Here is a 23,183-nt window from a genome sequence, read left to right as displayed (position 1 = left end):
GTCCAGTATTTTGTCAGTCAGTCAGCTTTTCCTGTTATATAGATTGTTCCGTGCAATGTCCCTTGTTATAACTACATGTCTATCCATCATTGTTGTACAACATGACGTGTGTCCGTTTATTTTAAGTTGCCCTAAATATAGTTGAAGCTGCTATTAATAACGTTTGGTATTTGGAGCGACTAACGAGAACGGGTGAATTATTTTTGTTAGCTTTGAAAACAAACAAACGATTTTTTTAAGTACTTAGGTATTTGTGAATGTTGAAATAAAGTAATTTGAATTTCAAAAAAATAGGTTTAATGCTACGAGTATGGCTACGGGCGAAAGGTTCGAACCTTTTGTTGTTTTTTTTTGTTAATCTAGGTTAGCGAGTTTTCATTTCATAGACCCCATCGTTACTTTCCATGTGGCATATACTTGTCATGTGATAAAAAAAAACAGCCATGTGCGAGTCAGACTCGCGCACCGAGGATTCCGTACTACAATTGTCTTTTTTTTACATTTTGTACGGTAAATCGAAAACTATTATGCATGAAAATAAATGAAAATCTGTTTTAGAATGTACAAGTAAAGCCCTTTAACATGATACACCACTTGGTATTAATCTTAATTTCAAAGTTGAAAATACTAATTAAGTATTATGCTCATGAACACATTTTAATTTTTTTTGTGATGTAACCACAAATTCACGGTTTTCATATTTTTCCCCTTACGTGTGATATAAGTAAGACCTACATACCTGCCAAATTTAATGATTCTAGGTCTACGGGAAGTACCCTATAGACAGACAACAAAGTGATCCTATAAGGGTTCCGTTTTTTCCTTTTGAGGTACGAAACCCTAAAAAGATACATTGAAATCGAGGTAGTAACTAGTAGGTATGTAATATGTGTAATTTAAACTTAAATATTAAATAATAATGTTTGTTTATTTATTAGTATTTAAATTTACAGGTCAATACCACAATTTGTTCATTTGAGAAATTAGTGCATAATAATTCGCAAGGTAGACTTCCCAACTTCCGCTCTCATTGAAACTATAGCATAGTAATTACAGCCTTCACTAGACATAAAATGTCACCGATTATAAAATTGAGGGAAGTGTATTGATTTTTTTAAACACTGCTTCCGGCGGCACCCTTTCTTCCGAACACCCTTCTACCACCATTTTTTTTTTATACATATAAAAATGAATCGCTGAATGTGTTGCTGATCGCCAATCTCGAGAACAGCTGAACCAATTTCGCTAATTCTTTTTTTACAATATTCCTTGAAGTACGAGGATGGTTCTTACGGAGAGAAAAATTTAAAAAATTTAAATCGACTGTTAGGCGGAACGAAGTTCGCTAAGGCAGCAAGTTTTAAATAAAATGTCATTTTACATTAATGAGTTTAAATTAATTTAGAGATGTTGCATATAGCTGTCTTCTTTATATTGTAGAGCCCCACTAACAAAAAATTTTCAGAATTTCCATCCGAGTGAAGCAGAGGCGGGTCAGCTAATTTGTATGTATCTAGATATAGTAGGTGATTTAGATAATAGGGTCTTGGACCGTTAGTAATAAAATGATGTGATTTTTGTATAGCGGTAGTTTATGAGGCTAGAATTCATTATTAAAGAGAATAAATTTAAAAAATCATGATTTTTATTTATTTTCCCATAATTAATTATTAACGTCACGCTGTACGGAAAACAGATAATGACGTCACAATACGTAAACGACAAATATTTTTAAATTATAAGAACATAATAACCCCGTCCTTTAGTTTGGTTCGTCTTGGCGTCTGATATTTAAATACAAGGAAAAATCCCGATATTTTTATTATAAAAATAAGTATAGTCAGATTTAAGTTTTTGCACTCCTATCTTGTTGATTGTATACTTAATATTATGACTGAATATACCTAGATAGTTAAAACGAGTTCAGTTTATCTTGCGCATACTCCGGTCTTTAATGGGCAGATTACACCTACCGAGTAGTGAAGCGAGACAGTAAAATGTCACTCGGCCGAGACAGTGCTGTGGCTGAGAAATTGCGGCGAAGTTCACTCGTTAAAGTGTTTATACCAACCGGGTACTCGGCCGAGGACACTAACTCGCCACTGTACTCGGTAGGTGTAGTCTGCCCATAACCATGACAGTGCTTTCCCTTTTGCGACATGGAACATAAAACGCGTTTACGCTGCGTAAACGTGCCCTTGTTACTATAGAAATTACAAAAAAAAAATTAAAAAAAACGACTTCCAAAACCACTACAAAGTAAAAAATAACATTTGTTTCTAGTTTCTATACGTGTAGGTATGTATGTATGAAGTCGGGCGAGCTACACGCTTTGATTTCTAGATTATTTTATGCTCGCCCGACTATTTATTTTACTTTGTAGTGGTTTTGGAAGTCGGTTTTTTTATTATTTTTTATTTTAAGCTTTTTAGTGTAAGTGACAGCTTGATACCTAAAATATCAATTCACCATCAGAAATTCCCGAATCCCCACGGCTTAGGAGTTCAGTACCTTGCAGCATCAGCATTGAGGAGTTGGGATCCGAAGTTCAATAGTGTAGTCCAACCACCAAAAAATAATATTGCATCATCCGCAGTTCCTAAATCACTATAGTTTAGGAGTGCTGTACCCTACATCATCAGGGTTGAGGAGTTGGCACTTGGAGTTCAAGCATAAATCGTTGCTTGGTACCTACAACGTTAATTCACTATGAACACTTCCTGAATCTTGATAACTTGGCGGACAGTAACGCTGCAGCATCAGGATTGAGGAGTTGGATCCAGAAATTCAAATGGGATTGATTAAAAAAAGTATTGCAAATCGGTCCAGAAACCTGGCAAAAATCGATGTACATTCATTAAAAAAAAGAAGTCGAAAAAAAACGGGCCGAATTGAGAACCACCTCCGTTTTGGAACTCGGTTAAAAAGTAAACATGTAATAAGTAGTAAAATATATACCTATAATTATGCTTACTTATATGCTTACATTTTACATCTAAGGAAAAAAGATTTTCCTTATAAAATTATTTCCTTAAAATAATAAATTTTTTATCAAGAAATTATAATATGTACCTACCTACCTACTTAATTAGAAGGAAACCAAATTACCTACCTCTAGCTAGTCGGCTTTGCACTGTATATGTCAAGTTCCGAAACTCCAAATCCATTTTGATGTGGCTGCAACAATAAAAACACAAAGTTAGATAGATCTTCTTTTTTTTATTCAGATACAAGTTAGCCCTTGACTGCAATCTCACCTGGTGGTAAGTGATGATGCAACCCAAGAAGGAAGGGGTATGGTAGTTTTTATATCAGTCATGAGTCATGACTCATGAGACAAAGCTTCATCTACAGACTACAAAGTTATACAAATATACCTATGTAGAAAGTTCAACACAATAGCGACGTGTCCGACTAGTCAAATCAGTAACTTTTTATCAAACGTCAAAACACGCGATTGGTACCTATGCGAGCTTCTATGAAATACTGGAATGTGACGTCACAATCATTTGACGTGTTTTTTTTACTTTAATCGATAATTTAAAATTGTTATTTTACTTAAAACTAATAAAGGACGTAGATTTTACGTATTTTGGAATATGTTGGAAGAATATTTTGGAATAATGTTTTGGAATAAAATTTAGGAAAAGTTTATTGGAATAATAATCACTGAGAAATAATTATTTATTTTTGACACAGGCAACATCCCTATTGAGGACAAAAGTTATGACGTCACATCTAAATCTAGTTATATTTACGGCGTGGAGAGTAGATATATTATTTTTATGAAGTTCATAAAACTGTTGTAGCTATTATATTTATTCTTCTTTATTAAAAAATGTCGTATTTACCTAACGTTGGCAATAGGTCAAATAAACGTTTAGAAGTGACATTTTAAAGAAATTGATCTGTATTTTTGGATCGTTACGTGAAAGTGTAGAGCGTGCTTTAGTAAAACTTTCTTACTGGACAGCATTATAAATTATATGTATAACTATCGGAAATAGAAATAATTTATTCTTGATAAATGTTTAGAGCAAAATATATCTTGGTACCTACATTTTTTACAAATCGGAAGACCGGAAGAATCATGACTTTCAATTAAAATCGTTTCAAATCGAGTCATAAAGTTAGACGTATGATCTATATAATATTTGATATTATTTATAGAACGTACGAGAACTAATTCGGACTAAATATTATCATCGTTTGATCTCGTGTTTACGAATCCTGTTTTTGCTTAGCTAAACATGAACAATTTATTTTTTGTTCACTAACAGGTTTAGGAGATTTGTGATCAGTGACTGCACATGATTATTAAATACAGCTGTATTAAAAAAAGATTCCGACGAATTGAGAACCTCCTCCTTTTTTTGAAGTCGGTTAAAAAATGGAATACATTTAGTCACGATGATACTGGTCCATTGCAATAATATTCAAACTTCGAACATGGACTAACATTGGTCGACTGTTAAATCATCCACCCAAAAATACCCGAGTCCCAGGTATGTTTCCGTACCCGTATCAGTTTGCAAAATGAGTTTGCTGTACTAAATTACAACAGGTCCGGTTGAATAGCTAATGCCCTTAAAACCATTGCTTAGGTCTTTGTTTATTGCTGATATGAAAAATAAGATTCATATAAATATATTGTAGCACGTAAAAATGTAGCACTTTTAAGTACATGTAAAAAATCAAAAAAGCCTTTATCGATCGTAATTGGTGCATATTTTAAACGATAAGGTCAATGGAAGTGTCACAATATCACTAATTATCATAATTTCCATAACCTCCAGGGTATATTATATCCTTAAAACACAAGAGTTCAATGACGGACATAATCTTTATAACAATTTAGTGGGTAGGTATTTATCGAATACATTCATTTTAAATTTGCATGCATTTTTTATTTCGATCAATTATTGATTGCCAATAAATTGCAGGATTAAAAAACCGCTATGGAAATTTTATTATATTAATCATAAAATCCGGTTGTTAATTGTGGTGCACGTAACAACTTAAAAAGCAGAACGAATCTTCCAAAAACGTAATCCGTTTCAGATTAAAATAAGTAATGATTTTATCACTAGGTATACGGTTTCCTTAGCGACGAATTTACAGTAGAAACTCGATTAACCGGACTATTTGTTATTAGGGATTCGGATAATCGAAAATCCGGATAATCGAATGTATGAAGAAAAGCGGGTTTTGTGCATAATATTATGTAGTTCACTATAATAGTACTTTCAATTTTCAAAGTAAGATAACTATACCAAGTGGGATATCATATGAAAGGGCTTTGCCTGTATAGATTTATTTACTATATAAATATATTTGTTCATGAACAAATATTAGAACAAATTCACGGTTTTTTTCGGATTTTTTTCTTTACTTGTACTATAAGATATACCTACGTGCCAAATTTCATGATTCTAGGTCAACGGGAACGGGTTAGTTTTTTAGAAAAACTAGCTATTTGTGACTATGTTTAAAAACCGGCCAAGTGTGAGTCAGGCTCGCGCAATGAGGGTTCCGTACTACAGTCGTATTCTAGGTCAACGGGAAGTACTCTGTAGGTTTCTTGACAGACAGACAGACAGACAACAAACTGATCCTATAAGGGTTAGGTTTTTCCTTTTGAGGTACGGAACCCTAAAAACGTATTTATTGTGGTTGCTGGAACAACCACAATGCTGCAATGAAATGTGCGGTTCTTGTGGTCAGATGCCGTAAGAGTTCATTGGCACGCTAAATCGATTTTGACATGCATTGTCTTTTCTTTCGCGGGAAAGAACGTTTTTAAATAGTTTTTTCGTACCACTTGCTCAAAAAAGTGACATTCTATGCCACAAAAAGCGAACATAACAATAGTTATTATTAATCTGTTAAAAACAGGGAAAGAAAATTGTACTGAATTTCATTCATCCTCTAGGGGGAGAATGTGATTTAAATTTGGAATACTTACCGAAATTTATACTGAACTACATCTGTGTTTACTGAGTTTGTATATAAAGCATTATACATCTTTTTGAAAAAGGAATACGCATTTCTTATGCAGTTATGATTATTAAATTTTTTTTTTTTTTTTTTTTTTTTTTGTAAAGCACTGTCACCAGTACTTTACTACCATTACAATCTAGCCTATGAAAGAGGCTAATAAGCAATATTATATTAACCTAAACTTATAAACGTACTTATACCTAAGAATCTGTCCATTGACTTAGCTTAGTTTATAGTTAAGATACCTTATTGGAAGACACTTTGTTCTTGTGTTCTTTAAATTGCACTAGCACTATGCTTTCACTTTGTTCGTGTGATCTTTGATTTGCACTAGCACTACACTTTCACTATAACTACACTAGCTCAAAAGGCTTAGTCCTCTTAAGTCTACGTATTAGGTCTGTGTTGTCGAGGAGCTGGATAGCCTCGACGTTAAATACCGAAATTTATACTGAACTACATCTGTGTTTACTGAGTTTGTATATAAAGCATTATACATCTTTTTGAAAAAGGAATACGCATTTCTTATGCAGTTATGATTATTAAATAAAATTACGAAAACCGACGAGGCCGTATGAGCTTGATGCCTTTGCTTTTCCGACGAAAAAATATTAGTCTAGGAATTTGCCGCGTTTTTGTTTTCTTCAAATACATAAACGTTAAGTTTATTTTAATTTATTTTTATAAATAAGTTAATGTTCTAAAAATACGTTTAATCAATGCTTATCTTATAATATTATTATTGTGTAAATTTTTTCGCAAATGGTACGAAAAGTTGAGTATTTTCCTCGGTGATAAAGCTGTCTTAGTCTTGGGTGAACTTAAATCGTCACCCGCGACAGAAGACACTACTTTATCCCCTTGGTTAATAATCTACTATATATGTATACAGGCACTGGGTTATGCCTGCGTCTACATCCGTGTGGATACAGGTTTTTATGAATCCCATTTGTAGGTATGTGTGATGTACTTATTCTATATAAATTATACAATAATGCATAATTAAAATTAAATTCAATTATTAAATTCAATTATTTTTACTTTTTAGTGTTTGTGGTTATTGAAGTCGGTTTTTATTTTATTTTATATTTTCTTCGGAACAGTATTAGAATCACGTTATGCATTGCCAGACACTTAGTATGGTGGCAACCCCCTGAAAGTGAACTAAGCCGGCCCTGTTAGTAACCTTCAATAATGATATTATGACAGTTACTAAATTATTACAAGAAGTAGAAATACGCCTTATCTTGATTTCACCAGAGTCGCTTTGTTACTTTCACTATCTCGTAAGTACTTAACAGTTTGTCTACCTACTATCCGAGTTCGTAATGTTATAATCTGTACACACAAGTGGTTGCGTACCTATCTATGGGCCGTATGGCGAACGTAGACACAACTTACAGTTTACACCCTTCTACCGATTTCACCTGGTGGTAGGTATAATATAATATATCCTAAGAATAAGTGAATACTTATTTCTCATACCTATGTGAGATCGTAGTCAAGGGCTAACTTGTCGAAGACTTTCTTCAAAGTCTTTGCTTGTCGCCTACGATCAACGATCTATAAATGAATGTTTGAATGTAAGAGATTAGAGATGGATGTATGGAGTATGGACCGTTGTATTCCGGATCGCCTAAGCACCACGTTTTTCTGAGAACGTAAACTGTACACAACAGGACAAGATGGCAATCGGGACGGGAACGCCCCGCACACCCACACAGCCCCCGCGCTAACCCGGTGCGGGCGAGGGCGAATGGTGTATGTACGGGGCATCCCCCCTCCTCATACCCCGATTGCTATCTTGATCTGTCGCGGAGAATAGAAAGGTACTTATAGCACAGAATAGAGACTACGCATTTCAAATGGGAGTCCATAATACCGAATAGGTAGGTAGGTACCTACTTATTAAACCTTGGTCTCGTAGTTCGGAACCCTCGGTGTACTAGTCTTACTCGCACTTGGCTGGTTTTTTTAGGGTTCCGTACCTCAAAAGGAAAAACGGAACCCTTATAGGATCACTTTGTTGTCTGTCTGTCTGTCTGTCTGTCTGTCTGTCTGTCAAGAAACCTACATGGTACTTCCTGTTGACCTAGAATCATGAAATTTGCCAGGTATGTAGATTTTATAGCTGTCATTTGGGGAAAAATCTGAAAACCGTGAATTTAGGGTTAGATCACACAAAAAAAAAATTGTGGTCATGAACTACTAATTAGTATTTTCAACTTTCGAAGTGAGTGACTATATCAAGTGGGGTATCATATGAAAGGTCTTCACCTGCACATTCTAAAACAGATTTTTATTTATTTTTATGCATCATAGTTTTTGAATTATCGTGCAAAATGTCGAAAAAATACGATTGTAGTACGGAACCCTCATTGCGCGAGCCTGACTCGCACTTGGCCGGTTTTTTGTAACTAAACAATATAGACCGAAAGTTAATAATGACTTACACTCTACTCATAATTGAACAATGATAATGTTTTACATTACCTCAGGTAAAACACTAATAAGTACCTAGGTACCTGCATAATGATTAAGTACCTACCTACATAATAATTATAATTAATTATTGTTTATATGATTTACATACAATAATTCAACAATGACAATTTGTTTTACATGTATAACTAGCTGATGCCCGCGACTTCGTACGCGTGGATTAAGGTTTTTAAAAATCCCGTGGGAACTCATTGATTTTCCGGGATAAAAAGTAGCCTATGTCACTCTCCATGTCTTTAACTAAATACCCATGCAAAAATCACGTCGATCCGTTGCTCCGTTGCGACGTGATTGAAGGACAAACCAATAAACAAACACACTTTTGCATTTATAATATGGGTACATTATGGGTATAATATGGGTATATTAACACCTTTACTTAGATTAGTTTTTTAAATTGTTAGCTCCATTTTTTTTTTACATTTATATTATATTCTATTCAATTTTAATATTTATTTAATCCGCTTAATACTGTGGGTATTGTTATGGGTTATATTTTCATTGCCTGAAATAAAAATTGTTTATTTATTATTATTATTATAGGTCCACAAATAATATCCGTACCTATACCAGTACATGTATTGTATAAGAAATGCTAAATCGGAGATGAATCGTATAAGTAGGTACGTATGTATCTACTTATTAGCTAATACTCTAGGTTAAAGTTTTATCCTGAAAAACTTTTTATCTAAAAAAGGTGCATTCGGGACTTCCGGGATAAGGAATGAATTTTTTTGTTGAGGTTCCTATTATAGGGGATAATAGTATAGACAACATGTCACTTAAATAATTTAGTTCGACACAACAATGATAAAGTAGGTAAGCACTAGGCACGCACTGATGATATTTACCGCGCGGTCTTTGCATAAACTGCGCATCTTTACAAAACTTTGGTAATGCATAGATTCCTCGATTTCTGTAAAGTTAAAATCACATTTATTAATAACCACGTTACTAATAAAATAATAATAATAATAATAAATAATAAATAGGTATGCTTTATTGTTTTCATTATTGCTAGTAACTAGTATGTACAATGTTATATCTAATATACTATCTAAACTAAAAACTAACAATAAACAAAAGGAAACTCAGCATAGCCGAGCACTGCTCACAATGCTCGGCGCTGGTTTTCAGTTTGCGCCATAATTTATATTGATTATTAAAAAACGCACCGCGCTCTATGGCTATGGCCTATACTTACCTACCTAGTTCTATGTAGAAGCTTAGCGCAAGGTGATCATTACAACACCTAAATTATTATTCTTTTCAACATCACGGTGACCCTCTTAAACTCACCGATGAGCCCTCCGAAACTGCAGATGTTTGGCGTGTATTGAGTAAGCCCAAACATTACTCAAATCCTAGTTTTGTAACTCATAATCGGTTGAATAGATATTGCAAGGTTGTCGAGGGACATACTTTAATGTACTAATAAGTATCTGTTATTTCTGTTAAGTATATTATATACCGTAATAGCTAAGTAATAATCTATGGCAAATGTAGAATACAACTTTTTATAACTTTTTTATTAACCATAAATATTGAGGACAAACGGTGTTTGTGCACTCATCCGTATTCGGTTCGTATCGATTTCAGGGATGAGTGCACAAACGCCCTATATGCACGAAATAAAAAAATTACAGGAGGTGCAGAAAACTGTATTGTGCTGTTACTGTATTGTACTGTTTTGATTGATATCCGAGCTTTTTACTCAATTTCAGCACGGTTTTAGGCCATTTTATTTGAAAATGAATTCAAGTTTGTTTTCAGTAATCATGAACTTTGGGCTTTTTAGCACAGTTTAAGTGTTTCCCCGGAACTGTTTCCTGGAATAAAATGCAGATAGTCTATATTTCCGTCTCCAGGATGCAAGTTATTTCTGTACTCCGTTAAATTCGGTTAACGGATAGGCCGTGAAAAGCTAGCAGACAGACACATAGGCACACTTTCGCATTTGTAATAATTACTATGTAGGCAATCATACAAAATACGTATCATACAATAAAAATATGTTAACACCAAAATAAATTACAAAACAGTTATAAATAAATTACGTATTAATGATGTTTATGACTTTTAAATGTGTATTTAATTTTCAAAGCTTTTACGTTCATATTAATAAGAAATTAACAATTAAAAACGCGAGCCCCCTTTTTTATTTTTTATTTGTTTGTTTTTGAGGTGGTCGGGTAATTAAACCAAATAAATAAATAAACAAAATAAATAAAAGTACCTATCCTTCCAATGAAAAGGTATGAAATTCTCGATGCTCGAATCTAACTCACACTTGGCTGGGTTTTTTTTTGCTTGAATTGCTTGACACGTCATTTATATAAAAGTTTAATTAAGTAGGTACCTATGTTTAATATTTTCATAGTAGGTATACCTTACCTATGTAGTTGTTTAATATGTAATAATATCCAATAAATTTAATTTAATTTAATTTAATTGTGCCAATGGGGTAGGAGTAGGTACTATTTTAAGACTACGTAGTTGAATTTTTTTATTGGTTATAAACATTACATAGTACCTACCTAAATTCGTTTAAAACATGAATATACATAGTACCTACCTACGTTATATATTATTTGCTTTTCAAAAGCTGAAACTATTGTTGGTAACACAATATAATAAATTCTTCTTTTTGTTTTGAAAAGATATGAAACATTATGCTAGGATAAGAGATAAATTATCACGACTATAGAGTCTAAAACTGATTACAATTTGGTAGATGTAATAAAGTATAATTACTAAAAATAATAATAAGTAAAAATTATTTCAACAATGATATTTACATTTTATTTCACTCACGGACTTCAATTATGCACATTTTAATATTGGCAATTCTACGCCGTGGTTATTTAGCTACTTCTCGAAAAGGCGCGCTGGCGATCTTGTCTATCGTTGCCCAATGGTACTGGTTTATCCTACGAATACCTCACTACCTAATAGAGGTGAACGATTATCCAGAATAGGTACCTACCTAATGGCTCTGGGACGTCATGTGTGTGACATGGTGTAAGGTTTTAACTGTCGTACTAGCTAGTAAGTAGTAGATCTGAGGCGTACTGTAAAAAATTTGGACTCCAAAGTTTGGGCACAGACAGGAAGTTAACCGTTAAAATTATACTAAGAGAAGAAGTATTTAGACTTCAATCAATCAATCAATCAGCCTGTTTGCGTCCACTGCTGGACATAGGCCTTCCCAAGAGCACGCCACCACACACGATCCTCTGCCTTCCTCATCCACCCACTTCCCGCTATCTTCTTAAGGTCGTCAGTCCAGCGGGTTTCAGGTCGTCCCACACTGCGCTTGCTGATACGCGGTCTCCACTCCAGAACACGTCTGCACCATCGGCCATCGGTTCTGCGGCAGACGTGGCCTGCCCACTGCCACTTCAGCTGGCTAATTCGTTGGGCAATGACTAGTAAAAATTTAATAAAATTGTCTTTTCTAATTTAGGTACCTCAGTTATTTTGATGGGAAGTACTGTCACGACTTACAACTATCATAAAGAACATGGTACCTACCTGTAGCGTTCCAGTTCGTTACATGTAGAATAAGTAGAAAGTTGAAAACCAAGTATATACCTACGAGTGGTTAAAACTATATTGTATACACTACCTTTTCTTGATCTGCGCTTTCTATTTTAGATTTAGACATATATCATAATATATTTAAAACATAATTATTTATTCAAATAGAAAATATGCAACATGCCTTACTAATAACAAAGAACCTAAAGCTAAAAACCTTAAAAAATATAATATATTAAAAAAACTGGACGAGCATATTTGGAAACAAATGAAAGAAACCAAAAACGAACAAATAAATATAAACCAAGATTACAAAAAATATTTTACACGTCAAGCTCCGCTCGGGTGATGAATCTCAACCATCAGTATCAGTATCATCATCAGTATCAACAGAAAATTGGACACATAAAATAAACGCTACAAATACTTAGGTGCAAGAAAATTCAGAAGATATTATATAATTAATATATCTATGTATTATGTATATCATTACTAGTTCGAGATATTTACGATTACCTATTTCGACGACTACGACATTTGTTTTTTTTATATTATCTATTACTAGCTTATGCTTTGTGACTTCGTCCGCGTGGACTTCAAAAATCAGGAATTGAACCGCACATCGTGAATTTTCAAAAATCCTTTCTTAGCGGATGCCTACATCATAATAGCTATCTACATGCCAAACTTCAGCCTGATCCGTGGAGTAGTTTGAGCTGTGCGTTGATAGATCAGTCAGTCAGTCAGCCAGTCAGCCAGTCACCTTTTCCTTTTATATATGTATTTAGATTCCGATACAAGTTAGCTCTTGACTGCGATCTCACCTGATGAGGATAGAGTAGAAGATGGAAGCGGGCAAACATAGGAAGGGGTATGGCAGTTTCACTAAAAACCACATCAGTTTCTATAGGGCATCGTACCGGAACGCTAAATCGCTTGGCGGTACGGCTTTGCCAAAACAATTACTGTTCATAAACCTGACTCAGCTGAAGCCTGTTGGGACAATACTACGTTTGTTGAGGGATATTAGTCTCATCTTCTCACCACCTATAATATTTATTTCTACTTATTACATACTTACCTACCTATGTATTCGGTTTTTAGATAAACCCAAATAAAACTCGTTCGTACAAAAATATTTTACTCAACCAAACAAGTTTTAAGATCTGTATGATAAAAAATCTAAATATATAAAAGGAAAAGGTGACTGACTGACTGACTGACTGACTGCTCTATCAACGCACAGCACAAACTACTGGACGGATCGGGCTGAAATTTGGCATGCAGATTGCTATTATGACGTAGGTATCGTCTAAGAAAGGATTTTCGAAAATTCAACACCGAAGAGGGTGAAATAGGGGTTTGAAATTTGTGTAGTCCACGCGGACGAAGTCGCGAGCATAAGCTAGTCCTCTATAAAATTCTTTATAAAAACTGCGACCCTAATTTTTTGTTATTATTAGCGTTGACACACTCTCATTGCTATTTAGTAGGTATATTTTGTAGGTTTACTTGCGAAAGTGTGTTAGTTTTTTGGTTTGCAACCGTCTATCGTAATTTTTTGCATGGATTAATAGTCAAAGCATCCTACATAGAAAGTTACCTTTTTTTATCTCGGAAATTTAAGCAGTTCTCACGGGATTTAAGTAAGTACGACAATCCCAAATTCACACGGACGAAGTTGTGGGCATCATCTAGTAGTTATAAATATTTGATTGAAACATTATAAATAATATCTGTCCCGGCTGTACTCACGTGTTTAGCCGACGCTAGCCCGACTAGTTTCGAACCCATCCGGGGTCCTTTTTCAAGGGAGTCAGTACAAAGTAAACATATAAAAAAAACATGCAAGAATTTTAATTTAATAGCTGTACCATGCAAAGGCGGCCTTATCGCTAACGCTAAGATGATGTGAATTATTCGATTTAAAATGGAGTAAGGTAGGTATCTTTTCGATTATATTATGATCCCAAATTCTATGCGAATTAGACTTTTACTACGCCAATATAATATTCAAAAAATTTGTTCTTGGATTCAGCATAATAAAACAGGGTTGTAAAGTAGGTTATATACAAATAATAATAAGTATATTAATTAAACCAAGATTAAAACACAATAATAATCTATATGCAAGCATATCGATCACGTCTGTAGATATATCTGCCTTATTATTCCTTAATGTAAAAGCTTTCAGACTATTACAGTTAATAAGTTATTAGGTAGGTGCTTATTTATACTTCTATAGATATATATAAAAAGAAACGCTGACTGACTGACTGATCTATCAACGCACAGCTGAAACTGCTGGACGGATCGAGCTGAAATTTGGCATGCAGATAGCTATTATGACGTAGGCATCCGCTAAGAAAGGTTTTTTGTAAATTCAACCCCTAAGAGGGTAAAATAGGGTTTCGAAATGTATGTAGTCCACGCGCACGAAGAGTTAGTAAATATAGGTCCAGGTGTAGTGCACAATATATAACATATTTAATCCAGAATACAAGTAAATCAGCGCAGCGTGACGTAAAAAATGCATTTTCTTGCGTTAATTTTATGTAGTGCGTTTTTACCCTTTAAAAGAAACCGGTCAAGTGCGAGATACAGAATCTTATAAAAAGCGACGATGTTGCAAACTTTAACTTGGTTGCAAATTAATTTAAATCAACTGAATCTTGTTCCGTTAACCCTAGCTATACGAGGAAAAACCTAATTTACAAACTGGTGCCAGGATACATAATATGCAAATGTATAATTTGATATAATTAATCAAATTATACATTATTAGTTATTACACCGCCGTTTTTTGTATTTTGTTTTTTGTATTTTAATAAAACCCGAATTATATATTGCAATAAATCAATCAGTTCGCAACGTAAGTTTTGTAGGGTGACCATGTGCTTTACTCAGTAGGTACTAGCCTACATAAATATTTTAGTAGATTTTTAGGAAGACTTTCGTTCATTAATTAAAAATTAGATGTAGTTAACTTATCTAAAGATATTTTGCATGTCGTTTGACGAAACATATTGGACATTTTATTACATCATCATCATGAGATCAACCCATAGCCGGCTCACTACAAAGCACGGATCTCCTATCAGTATGAGAAGGGTTTTCGCCATAGTCCAACACGCTGGCTAAGTGCGGATTGGCAGACTTCACACACCTTTGAGATCATTATGGAAACTCTCAGTCATACAGGTTTCCTCACGATGTTTTCCTTCATCGTGCGAGTGAAAATCGAACTTCAGGTGGTGGTCACCCTGTTTTTCATACAAATAACTCCCCAGCAGGGTTAGCATGGGCGGGGATATAACTTTCTCCCCGGGGAAAGGATAAAATCTTTATCCCCTCCGACAGCTTTATCCACTCTCCGAGCATGGGCTCACGGGTGGATATAATTATCCACAGTGAATAAAACGGGGGACTTTTTGTTTTTTGGATCTTTTCCTTTACCTTTATTGGGTTAATGGTAATTGGTATTTGGGACCTATGTTGGGTTTATGTTGGGGTTCCCAACCATATTCCAAACATAACCCAAACACAACCCAAACATAACACAAACACAACCCAAACATAACCCAAACACAACCCAAACATAACCTAAACCCAACAGGTACCGCGAGACATGTTTTGATTTTTTAAGTTCTATGAGAATAAACTTAAACCCACGTCTAATGTCGAGGATAAAATTGTCCCCGATTTAGGGATAAACTTCTCCTCTCCCCTGTTGCCGTGCTTTGAGAGGTGGACAAGTAAATTTTATCCCTCGTCAGTGGATATAATTGGGGGATAAAATTTTTGTCTCCTGCCCATGCTAGGGGGGCTGATGTATAAAAATGACAACGTCAGAATTCCACCGAATTAAAAATCAGAGTATAGTACCTACTTACTTTGCTTTCTAATTTTGGAATATAAAATCTCTAATAACTATGGAATAGCTATTTGAAATAGGCTACTTGACACTTTTTTTAAGTATGTCTTAAATGTCTAATATTTGTCCTATGAGATCAAAAAAATTAACACTATATTTTTTTGCGCCCTAAAAACCGTAAAACTTTCATTTAAAAATATTTTTTTCTTAGACAGGTGAAAACACTGTCGGCCATGTTTGGCCGATAGATTATCTGTGCTCTGACGTCATGCATTTGTAAACAACAGCATAACCTCCCAAAGTTTAATAAACATGACTTCTATACTAGTTTACATGAAAAATATAGTAATTATCGTTATTGTATCATCCGAGAATGTAAAAACGCATCGATAAAGACCACAGGAAAGTTGTGGATTAGAGTGCCCAGTGAAATAAATATACGTAACACGCGAAGACTTGCTTAAAGGGATCCTATATGACTAACGACTGCAACCCAAATTTATTTTTGCAAAGATCACTTTGTTGTAAGTCTTACTTAATAACATATTCAATTTATAAAGAGAAAACGATAATTTTTTACGTTTACTATGAGTTTTTAGAAATATATAAAAACTAGCTTATGCTCGTGACTTCGCCCGCGTGGACTTCATAAATTTCAAACCCCCATTTAACCCACTCAGGGGTGGAATTTCAAAAAATCCTTTCCTAGTGGATACCTTCTCTTTACCTACAAAGAACACACCCACCAAATTTCATGTATCTAGGACCAGCTGGTTAGATGTTTAGGCTGTGCGTTGATATATAAGTTAGTCAGGACTTTAAATTTTATATATATGGATACTACGTTAGTCCCCGCGTGACATAGGGATGACATTTCTTTGTTTACATATTTAATGACGTCACATCATGGCTGACAGCGTTTTCTGCATTTTAAATAAAAATAAAAACTGTATTTTTTAAAATTGGATTTATATATCCATCCTGCGTTTTTAATAATTGTTATTGATATATTTCGTTGTCTTAAGCAAAATTCTATAATAAATAATCATTTATTGGATGAAATTAGATATGAGTCAAGTAGCCTATTGATTAATGAAAGAGTTGAAGGACGTTTCGCTATTGACGTTTCAATCGCAACAAACGCCTTGACCCAGGAGGCAATGAACTTAGATGCCGCGAAGTTAGGCTGTAATGTAAATAGCAACTTGATAACGACTCGCGATAGCTACAGCGGAATGATAGACATTGGTTAGGTACCTACAGTGGAAACTCGATTATCCGGACTAATTGTTGTCGCTAGGGATTCGGATAATCGAAAATCCAGATAATCGAATGTATTGCGGCGTTGCCTCAGAACTTTGGCTTGGCGAAATGGTCGGTATCGTTCTCTGAATAGTTATACACGCAGGATACAACATTACAAGGTCGAATCCTTAAAAGTGCGCAGAGACATTTCATTGCTGACATACTTACATAAAATCCTGCACTCACATATTGACTCTCCTGTGCTGCTGTCTTTAATTGACATTAATATTAGATAGTCGCAAGCAGTCGCAATCCGGGGAATTGTAAAACGTTTTCTCTTAATGTATACAAAAATAATACTTCATTTTATAACCCGATAGTTAGAATGTGCAGATTATAAACGAGTTGGTCTCCTCCAGCGATATTGATATATTCAACGGCAAATCTGCTGTGTTTTACAAATCAGTCCGAAAGTGTGACACCCTGCGCACCATATTATAATACCGTTATTCTACTTTTTAATTCAATTAATGTAATTCACTTATATTTTTGTTTTCTAGGTTCTTATAATTTACATATAATTTGTATAAATACGTTTTTGTTTTGTATAATAACTAACACAATAACACGTTAGTACTTTATTTAGTGTTCGATTTTTAACAAATTTTTAGTTCTATGTTCTTTTATTATAGTATAGGTATTGTTTAATAGTGAGTCCGTTACTAACTACGTACACGTCCATTACCTAAATATATAATAATAAATAACTGCATTTGTACACACTTTTTTTTTGGAGAGTGATTAGTTTTATTCATGGCTTGTATTACTTTATCAATTATTGTCATAATCTGTTTTTTGTGTCCAATAAATAAAAATAAAATAAAATAAAATGAAGAAAAGCGGGTTTTGTGCATATTATGTAGTTCACTACATAAGTACTTATAATAGTATTTTCAATTTTTAAAGTAAGATAACTATATCAAGACGTGGGGTATCATATGAAAGGGCTTTGCTTGTACATTCTAAAACAGATTTTTATTTATTTTTATGCAAAATAGTTTTTGATTTAGCGTACAAAATGGCGGAAAATACCCGAGTATGAAACCCTCGGTGCGCGAGTCTGACTCGCACTTGGCCGAACAATTTACGGTTGGTAGTCCGGATAATCGCGAATCCGTATAACTGAGGGCCGGATAATCAAGTTTCTACTGTACTTACTTTTTAGAGTTGCTAGGAAAAAATCAGTCAAGTGCGAGTCGGACTCGCACACCAAGGGTTCCGTAACTACCATCGTACAAGAAATAAGTAACACTTTTTTTTAATTATCATGGCATTCATTTTGAAATTTTTATTATTAGTTGTTATAGCGGCAAGAGAAATACACATTCTGTGAAATTATCAACTCTCTACCTACCTATTACGATTTACGAGATACAGCCCGCTGACAGACAGACGGATACAAAAAAAAATTTATTTTAGTAAAAACATTACTACTACTGTATTATTATAATATAAGATCTTTTACGATTTATAAGAGTTTGTAAAAATAAAAAATGATAATATTATAATATATATATATATATATATATAATATTATAATATTATTTTTGTAAAATACCTATTAAGTATATGTATACATATGACTCTCACTGTATCGCCTTCGCTTCGGTATCAAAATTTTAATGCAATAAATACATTTATACTACTTAATTAATTATTGATGCAAATATATAATTAGGTCAATGTAATATTAACAACAGTTACATGAGTTACAAAGACAACACAAGACGATATCTGTTATGTTATCAACATACATACTATACTAGCGGTTGCTCATGACTTCGTCTGAGTTTGTCCGCATTGAATTTCTCTTTTCCCGTGGCACTATGATATTATATTTCTGAAGTTCAAAAACATGGAACTTTCACATAACAGTTACAACCCCCATAACTTGGTACCTTTTAACTTTTTCTTGCACGTTTATGCAACGGAAACAAATTTTAGTATTCATAGGTAGGTACATAATATACTTAATATAAAAAACTTAATATAATTATGTATAAAATAGAAAATTTTGGAATTTTCAATCCTACAATTATTCATCCATTTTCGTTTTTTTTTCGTATAATATATTTTGCTGTAGGTTAGGTACCTACCTACCTATTTTAGTTTTCAATACCTTGAAGCGAAAAATAAATGCCAGTCGATTTGTTTAATTAATAGGTGCACTAATGACATAGAGCTTGACGTGTTTTTATAGATATTATGTAAAAAAACTCGTCCAAGTGCGAGTCAGGCTCGCGCAATTAGGGGTTCCGTTCTACAGTCGTATTTTTTCGACATTTTGCAGGATAATTCAAAAACTATGATACATAAAAATAAATAAAAATCTGTTTTAGAATGCACAGCTGAAGATCTTTCATATGATACCCCACTTGATATAGTTATCTTACTTAGAAAATTGAAAATACTAATTATTACTTCATGACCACAATTTTTAATTATTTTTTGTGTGATGTTAGCCTAAATTCACGGTTTTCAGATTTTTCCCCAAATGTCAGCTATAAGATCTACCTACCTGCCAAATTTCATGATTCTAGGTCAACGGGAAGTACCCTGTAGGTTTCTTGACAGACAGACGGACAGACAGCCAGACAGACAGACAACAAAGTGATCCTATAAGGGTTCCGTTTTTGCTTTTGAGGTACGGAACCCTAAAAATTAACATATCGTTGCATTTCATAGAATATTAATTGACATACATGGAGAAAGACATTGCATAATGCTAGAGTGTAGTTGTACAACTTTTGATAGATATACCTATTTGATAGATTATCAAGAAAAATTGATATTTTTTTGATTACCTACCTATTAATTATTTTAATTGATAATATCAATGGATAATATTTATTCTTCGGTACCTCATTTGGTAGAAACCGACAAACAAGCACCCAAATAAAAATATTAGGCATATCTCTAACCTAGCCTAAATCTATCACTACAAAAATGCTATCTAAATTATACCTTACTTTGTATTTTGTAAACAAAGTTTAGTCTTTGTTTGTAAAATATATGATTTAGGCATTTTTTGCTCTAAATGATACATATGACCTAACATATTTATGCAAAGTCTGTATATAATATTTAGTTCTTATATCAATGTTTCATTGATATTATAAGAACTAACTTATTATTGCTTAAATGCATTCGTATCTACTTTCTACTTCGCTCTGTTAATAGCGGCCTTGTAAGTTGTAACTTTCTTCATTTAGGAATAAGTAAAATTGTCAACATAAAATTATTTTTTATCACCTTTAGGATAGGATAGATACTTTCCGTTGATCTAGGATCATGAAATTTGGCAGGTAGCAATGTAGTTAAAGGGAAAAATCCGAAAACCGTGACTTTGTGGTTACATCACAAAAAAAGTGTTATTTCTTGTACGGAACCCTTCGTGTGCGACTCCGATTCGCACTTGACCGATTTTTCTTGATACCTACTCATGCCTTGACCTCTCACTAGTCAGCTTATATTTTATCGATATCAATTTCCATTTATGTGCAATCTTTCGTTAAATTTAATTTAAATATTCTATTAAGTAATTAGGTCAAACAATGCAGATGACCTAATCACAACGATACGTTGCTCCGTGCGGCGTGATTGAAGAAGAAACTAACAAATAAATACACTTTAAAAAGCAATAATAAATAATATGACTAATTCGTTCAGTGTAAACGCCCATCCTACGAAACAATAATTTTGCAATCAGAACATTGTGCCTTTATGGATTGCATGCCACTGGATAAACGTAACTTACCTCAAAACCATAAAAACATACGATACGCTGGAAAAAATGTGTAGTGTCAACTGTTCATAAAGTGAAAAGAAGATTTTCCCATTAAATAAGTACCTACTTACATAGTTATCTTTCAGACTGGTCATTAAACTCTTTCCAACGAAGGTTGCAGATACCGATTAAAACTAGTACCTACCTACTGAATTACTTTGTGGTGAAGTTATAACATAAAGCCGCATTCACCAAATATTTGCGTTTCATGTTGAACAACAACATAGTAACAACAAAGTAAGGTCTTTACATGATAACATTAAGTAACAAGTAAGGTCTTTAAATGATAACATTAACGAAAAGTAAGTAGGAATTACATAAACACATTTTTTTATTAGTATCGACGCGGCTTAAGAAACTTCAGTTTCATTAAGTCTGTTTGTAGCCTTTAGTAAAACAATAATTAACAGAATTCAGTAGATACCTAAAGGAAATCTAAGGTATTTTAGCGTTTACTTCTATAGTTCTATATGTATAAATCTAGGGTAAACAAAAGATAATCATTTATCAGTTTCTTCTTCCTTATCAATAAAACCAATTTACTTCACCATTAAATTTTACGCAAAGTAGATAGGTACCTAGTAGGTACCTACATACTCAATTAATTGATAGCTAAGTACTTATATTTATAGCCAACATTAATATTCATTAAATCGCGGCGACCGGGTTTGTGAACTAAATTTGAATTTACGTCAAAAATTTAAATAATTTAAATCTTGATGCGCTCCATTGTTTTAAGTAGTTTTTCCCCCAAAATCCAGCTATGGCTGTAACTTGCCCCGATTTCATCTCTATTTATTAGGGTTTAAGAGTAACTAACTGACTGACAACTTACGACTCTTTGGTGTAGAAACTGAGATTTCTAAACTAAAACTAAGAAAGTTTTTAGAAACACCTGAGCGAGTTGGGGCGTTTCAACTTATAAAGATATTCATAAAGTGAAAACAGCTGATAATGGAACAAAATTAATATTAACAACTGTAATAGTAAAAGAAATTCCTTACCTTTCGAACCGCTAAAATTCACTATCACGAACAATAAACAAAGTGAGCAAAAATATGCACCAAATCTTAATAATAAGAAAACGATGCACAGTTTTTGCTATAGACGCACTAATTTTCCGCACGAATCGAAACTAAAAACTTTCGAAATTCGAACCGCACGGTGAAAAAGCGCGGCGTCACTCGACTATGTTCTAAATTCGAATGCGCACAGCCAACGCTTACACGCGCAGTGGCAAACTGAATACTGAACGAAGCTTGAAACTTCAAACAACCACTACACCGCGGGCTCCCACCCCTCGTCAACTCACAACTCGTGAATATTCATCAGAATAATTAATAAATAATTAGGTAAGCTTCAATAACCGGTTATTAAGGAGATCAAAATGTTAAAAGAAACCAATTTCGTTGTTTCGACGTATATAGTTATAGTTAGTTACCAATTGAAACGGATAATCTTTGAATGTAATGATTGAACTCCAAGTCTCAACCCTCAATCCTGCTAACGCAGGGTGCTGCACTCCTTAATCCTCCAAGAGAGTTGGGACTTGGAGGAACGAGTTCATGAAGTCGTTGCTTGGTATCTTCAATGCCAATTCACCGTAAACAGTTCCTAATTCCCCACGGCTTAAGATTGCAGTACCATGCATCAGGGTTGAGGGTTGGGACTTGAAAGTTGGAGTTCAATCATGAAGTCGTTGCTTGGTATCTTCAATGCCAATTCACCGTCAACAGTTCCTAATTCCCCACGGCTTAAGATTGCAGTACCATGCATCAGGGTTGAGGGTTGGGACTTGAAAGTTGGAGTTCAATCATGAAGTCGTTGCTTGGTATCAACAAAAACAGTTCCTGAATCTTTGTTCTGACTTCTGACATGCACTTGAGCAATTTAAGTTCATATGACGTGTCAAATTACCCATATTATGATTTATGCTGTTAGTCAATTACCTTATCAAAATTACGTTTTCGTAATCAACGTGGATAAGCGATATCAATATCCTATAGGTAGGTATGGCTATCATATCATAGGTATACATAATAAGTACCTTATTGATTATTATAAGTAGGGAGTAGGTATGAAAGTAATTTTATTTCAATTATCTCATTGCAGGTAGCTATATTTTTTTGTTTATTAAAAACAACTTTTCACTATGAACACAACAAAGACTCTACA

The 23,183-nt window shown here is 33.9% G+C and overlaps 1 protein-coding gene across 1 annotated transcript in view; it reads right to left on the bottom strand.

Annotated features, from left to right (window-relative positions):
- The window catches only part of LOC117988584 (ATP-binding cassette sub-family G member 1), a 69,175-nt gene extending 46,926 nt beyond the window's left edge, over positions 1–22,249 (bottom strand). The window contains exons 1-2 of the mRNA XM_034975741.2: positions 22,013–22,249; positions 3,113–3,177 (exon numbers count right to left, since the gene is read on the bottom strand). Of these exons, the coding sequence (XP_034831632.1) occupies positions 3,113–3,167 (55 nt within the window). The 5' untranslated portion in view covers positions 3,168–3,177; positions 22,013–22,249. The remainder of the gene's footprint in view (positions 1–3,112; positions 3,178–22,012) is intronic.
- Positions 22,250–23,183: the final 934 nt, after the last annotated feature.

The sequence above is a fragment of the Maniola hyperantus genome, chromosome 14 (genome assembly GCF_902806685.2).
Source record: "Maniola hyperantus chromosome 14, iAphHyp1.2, whole genome shotgun sequence".
NCBI lineage: Eukaryota > Metazoa > Arthropoda > Insecta > Lepidoptera > Nymphalidae > Maniola > Maniola hyperantus.
This window is presented reverse-complemented; position numbering and strand designations above follow the sequence as displayed.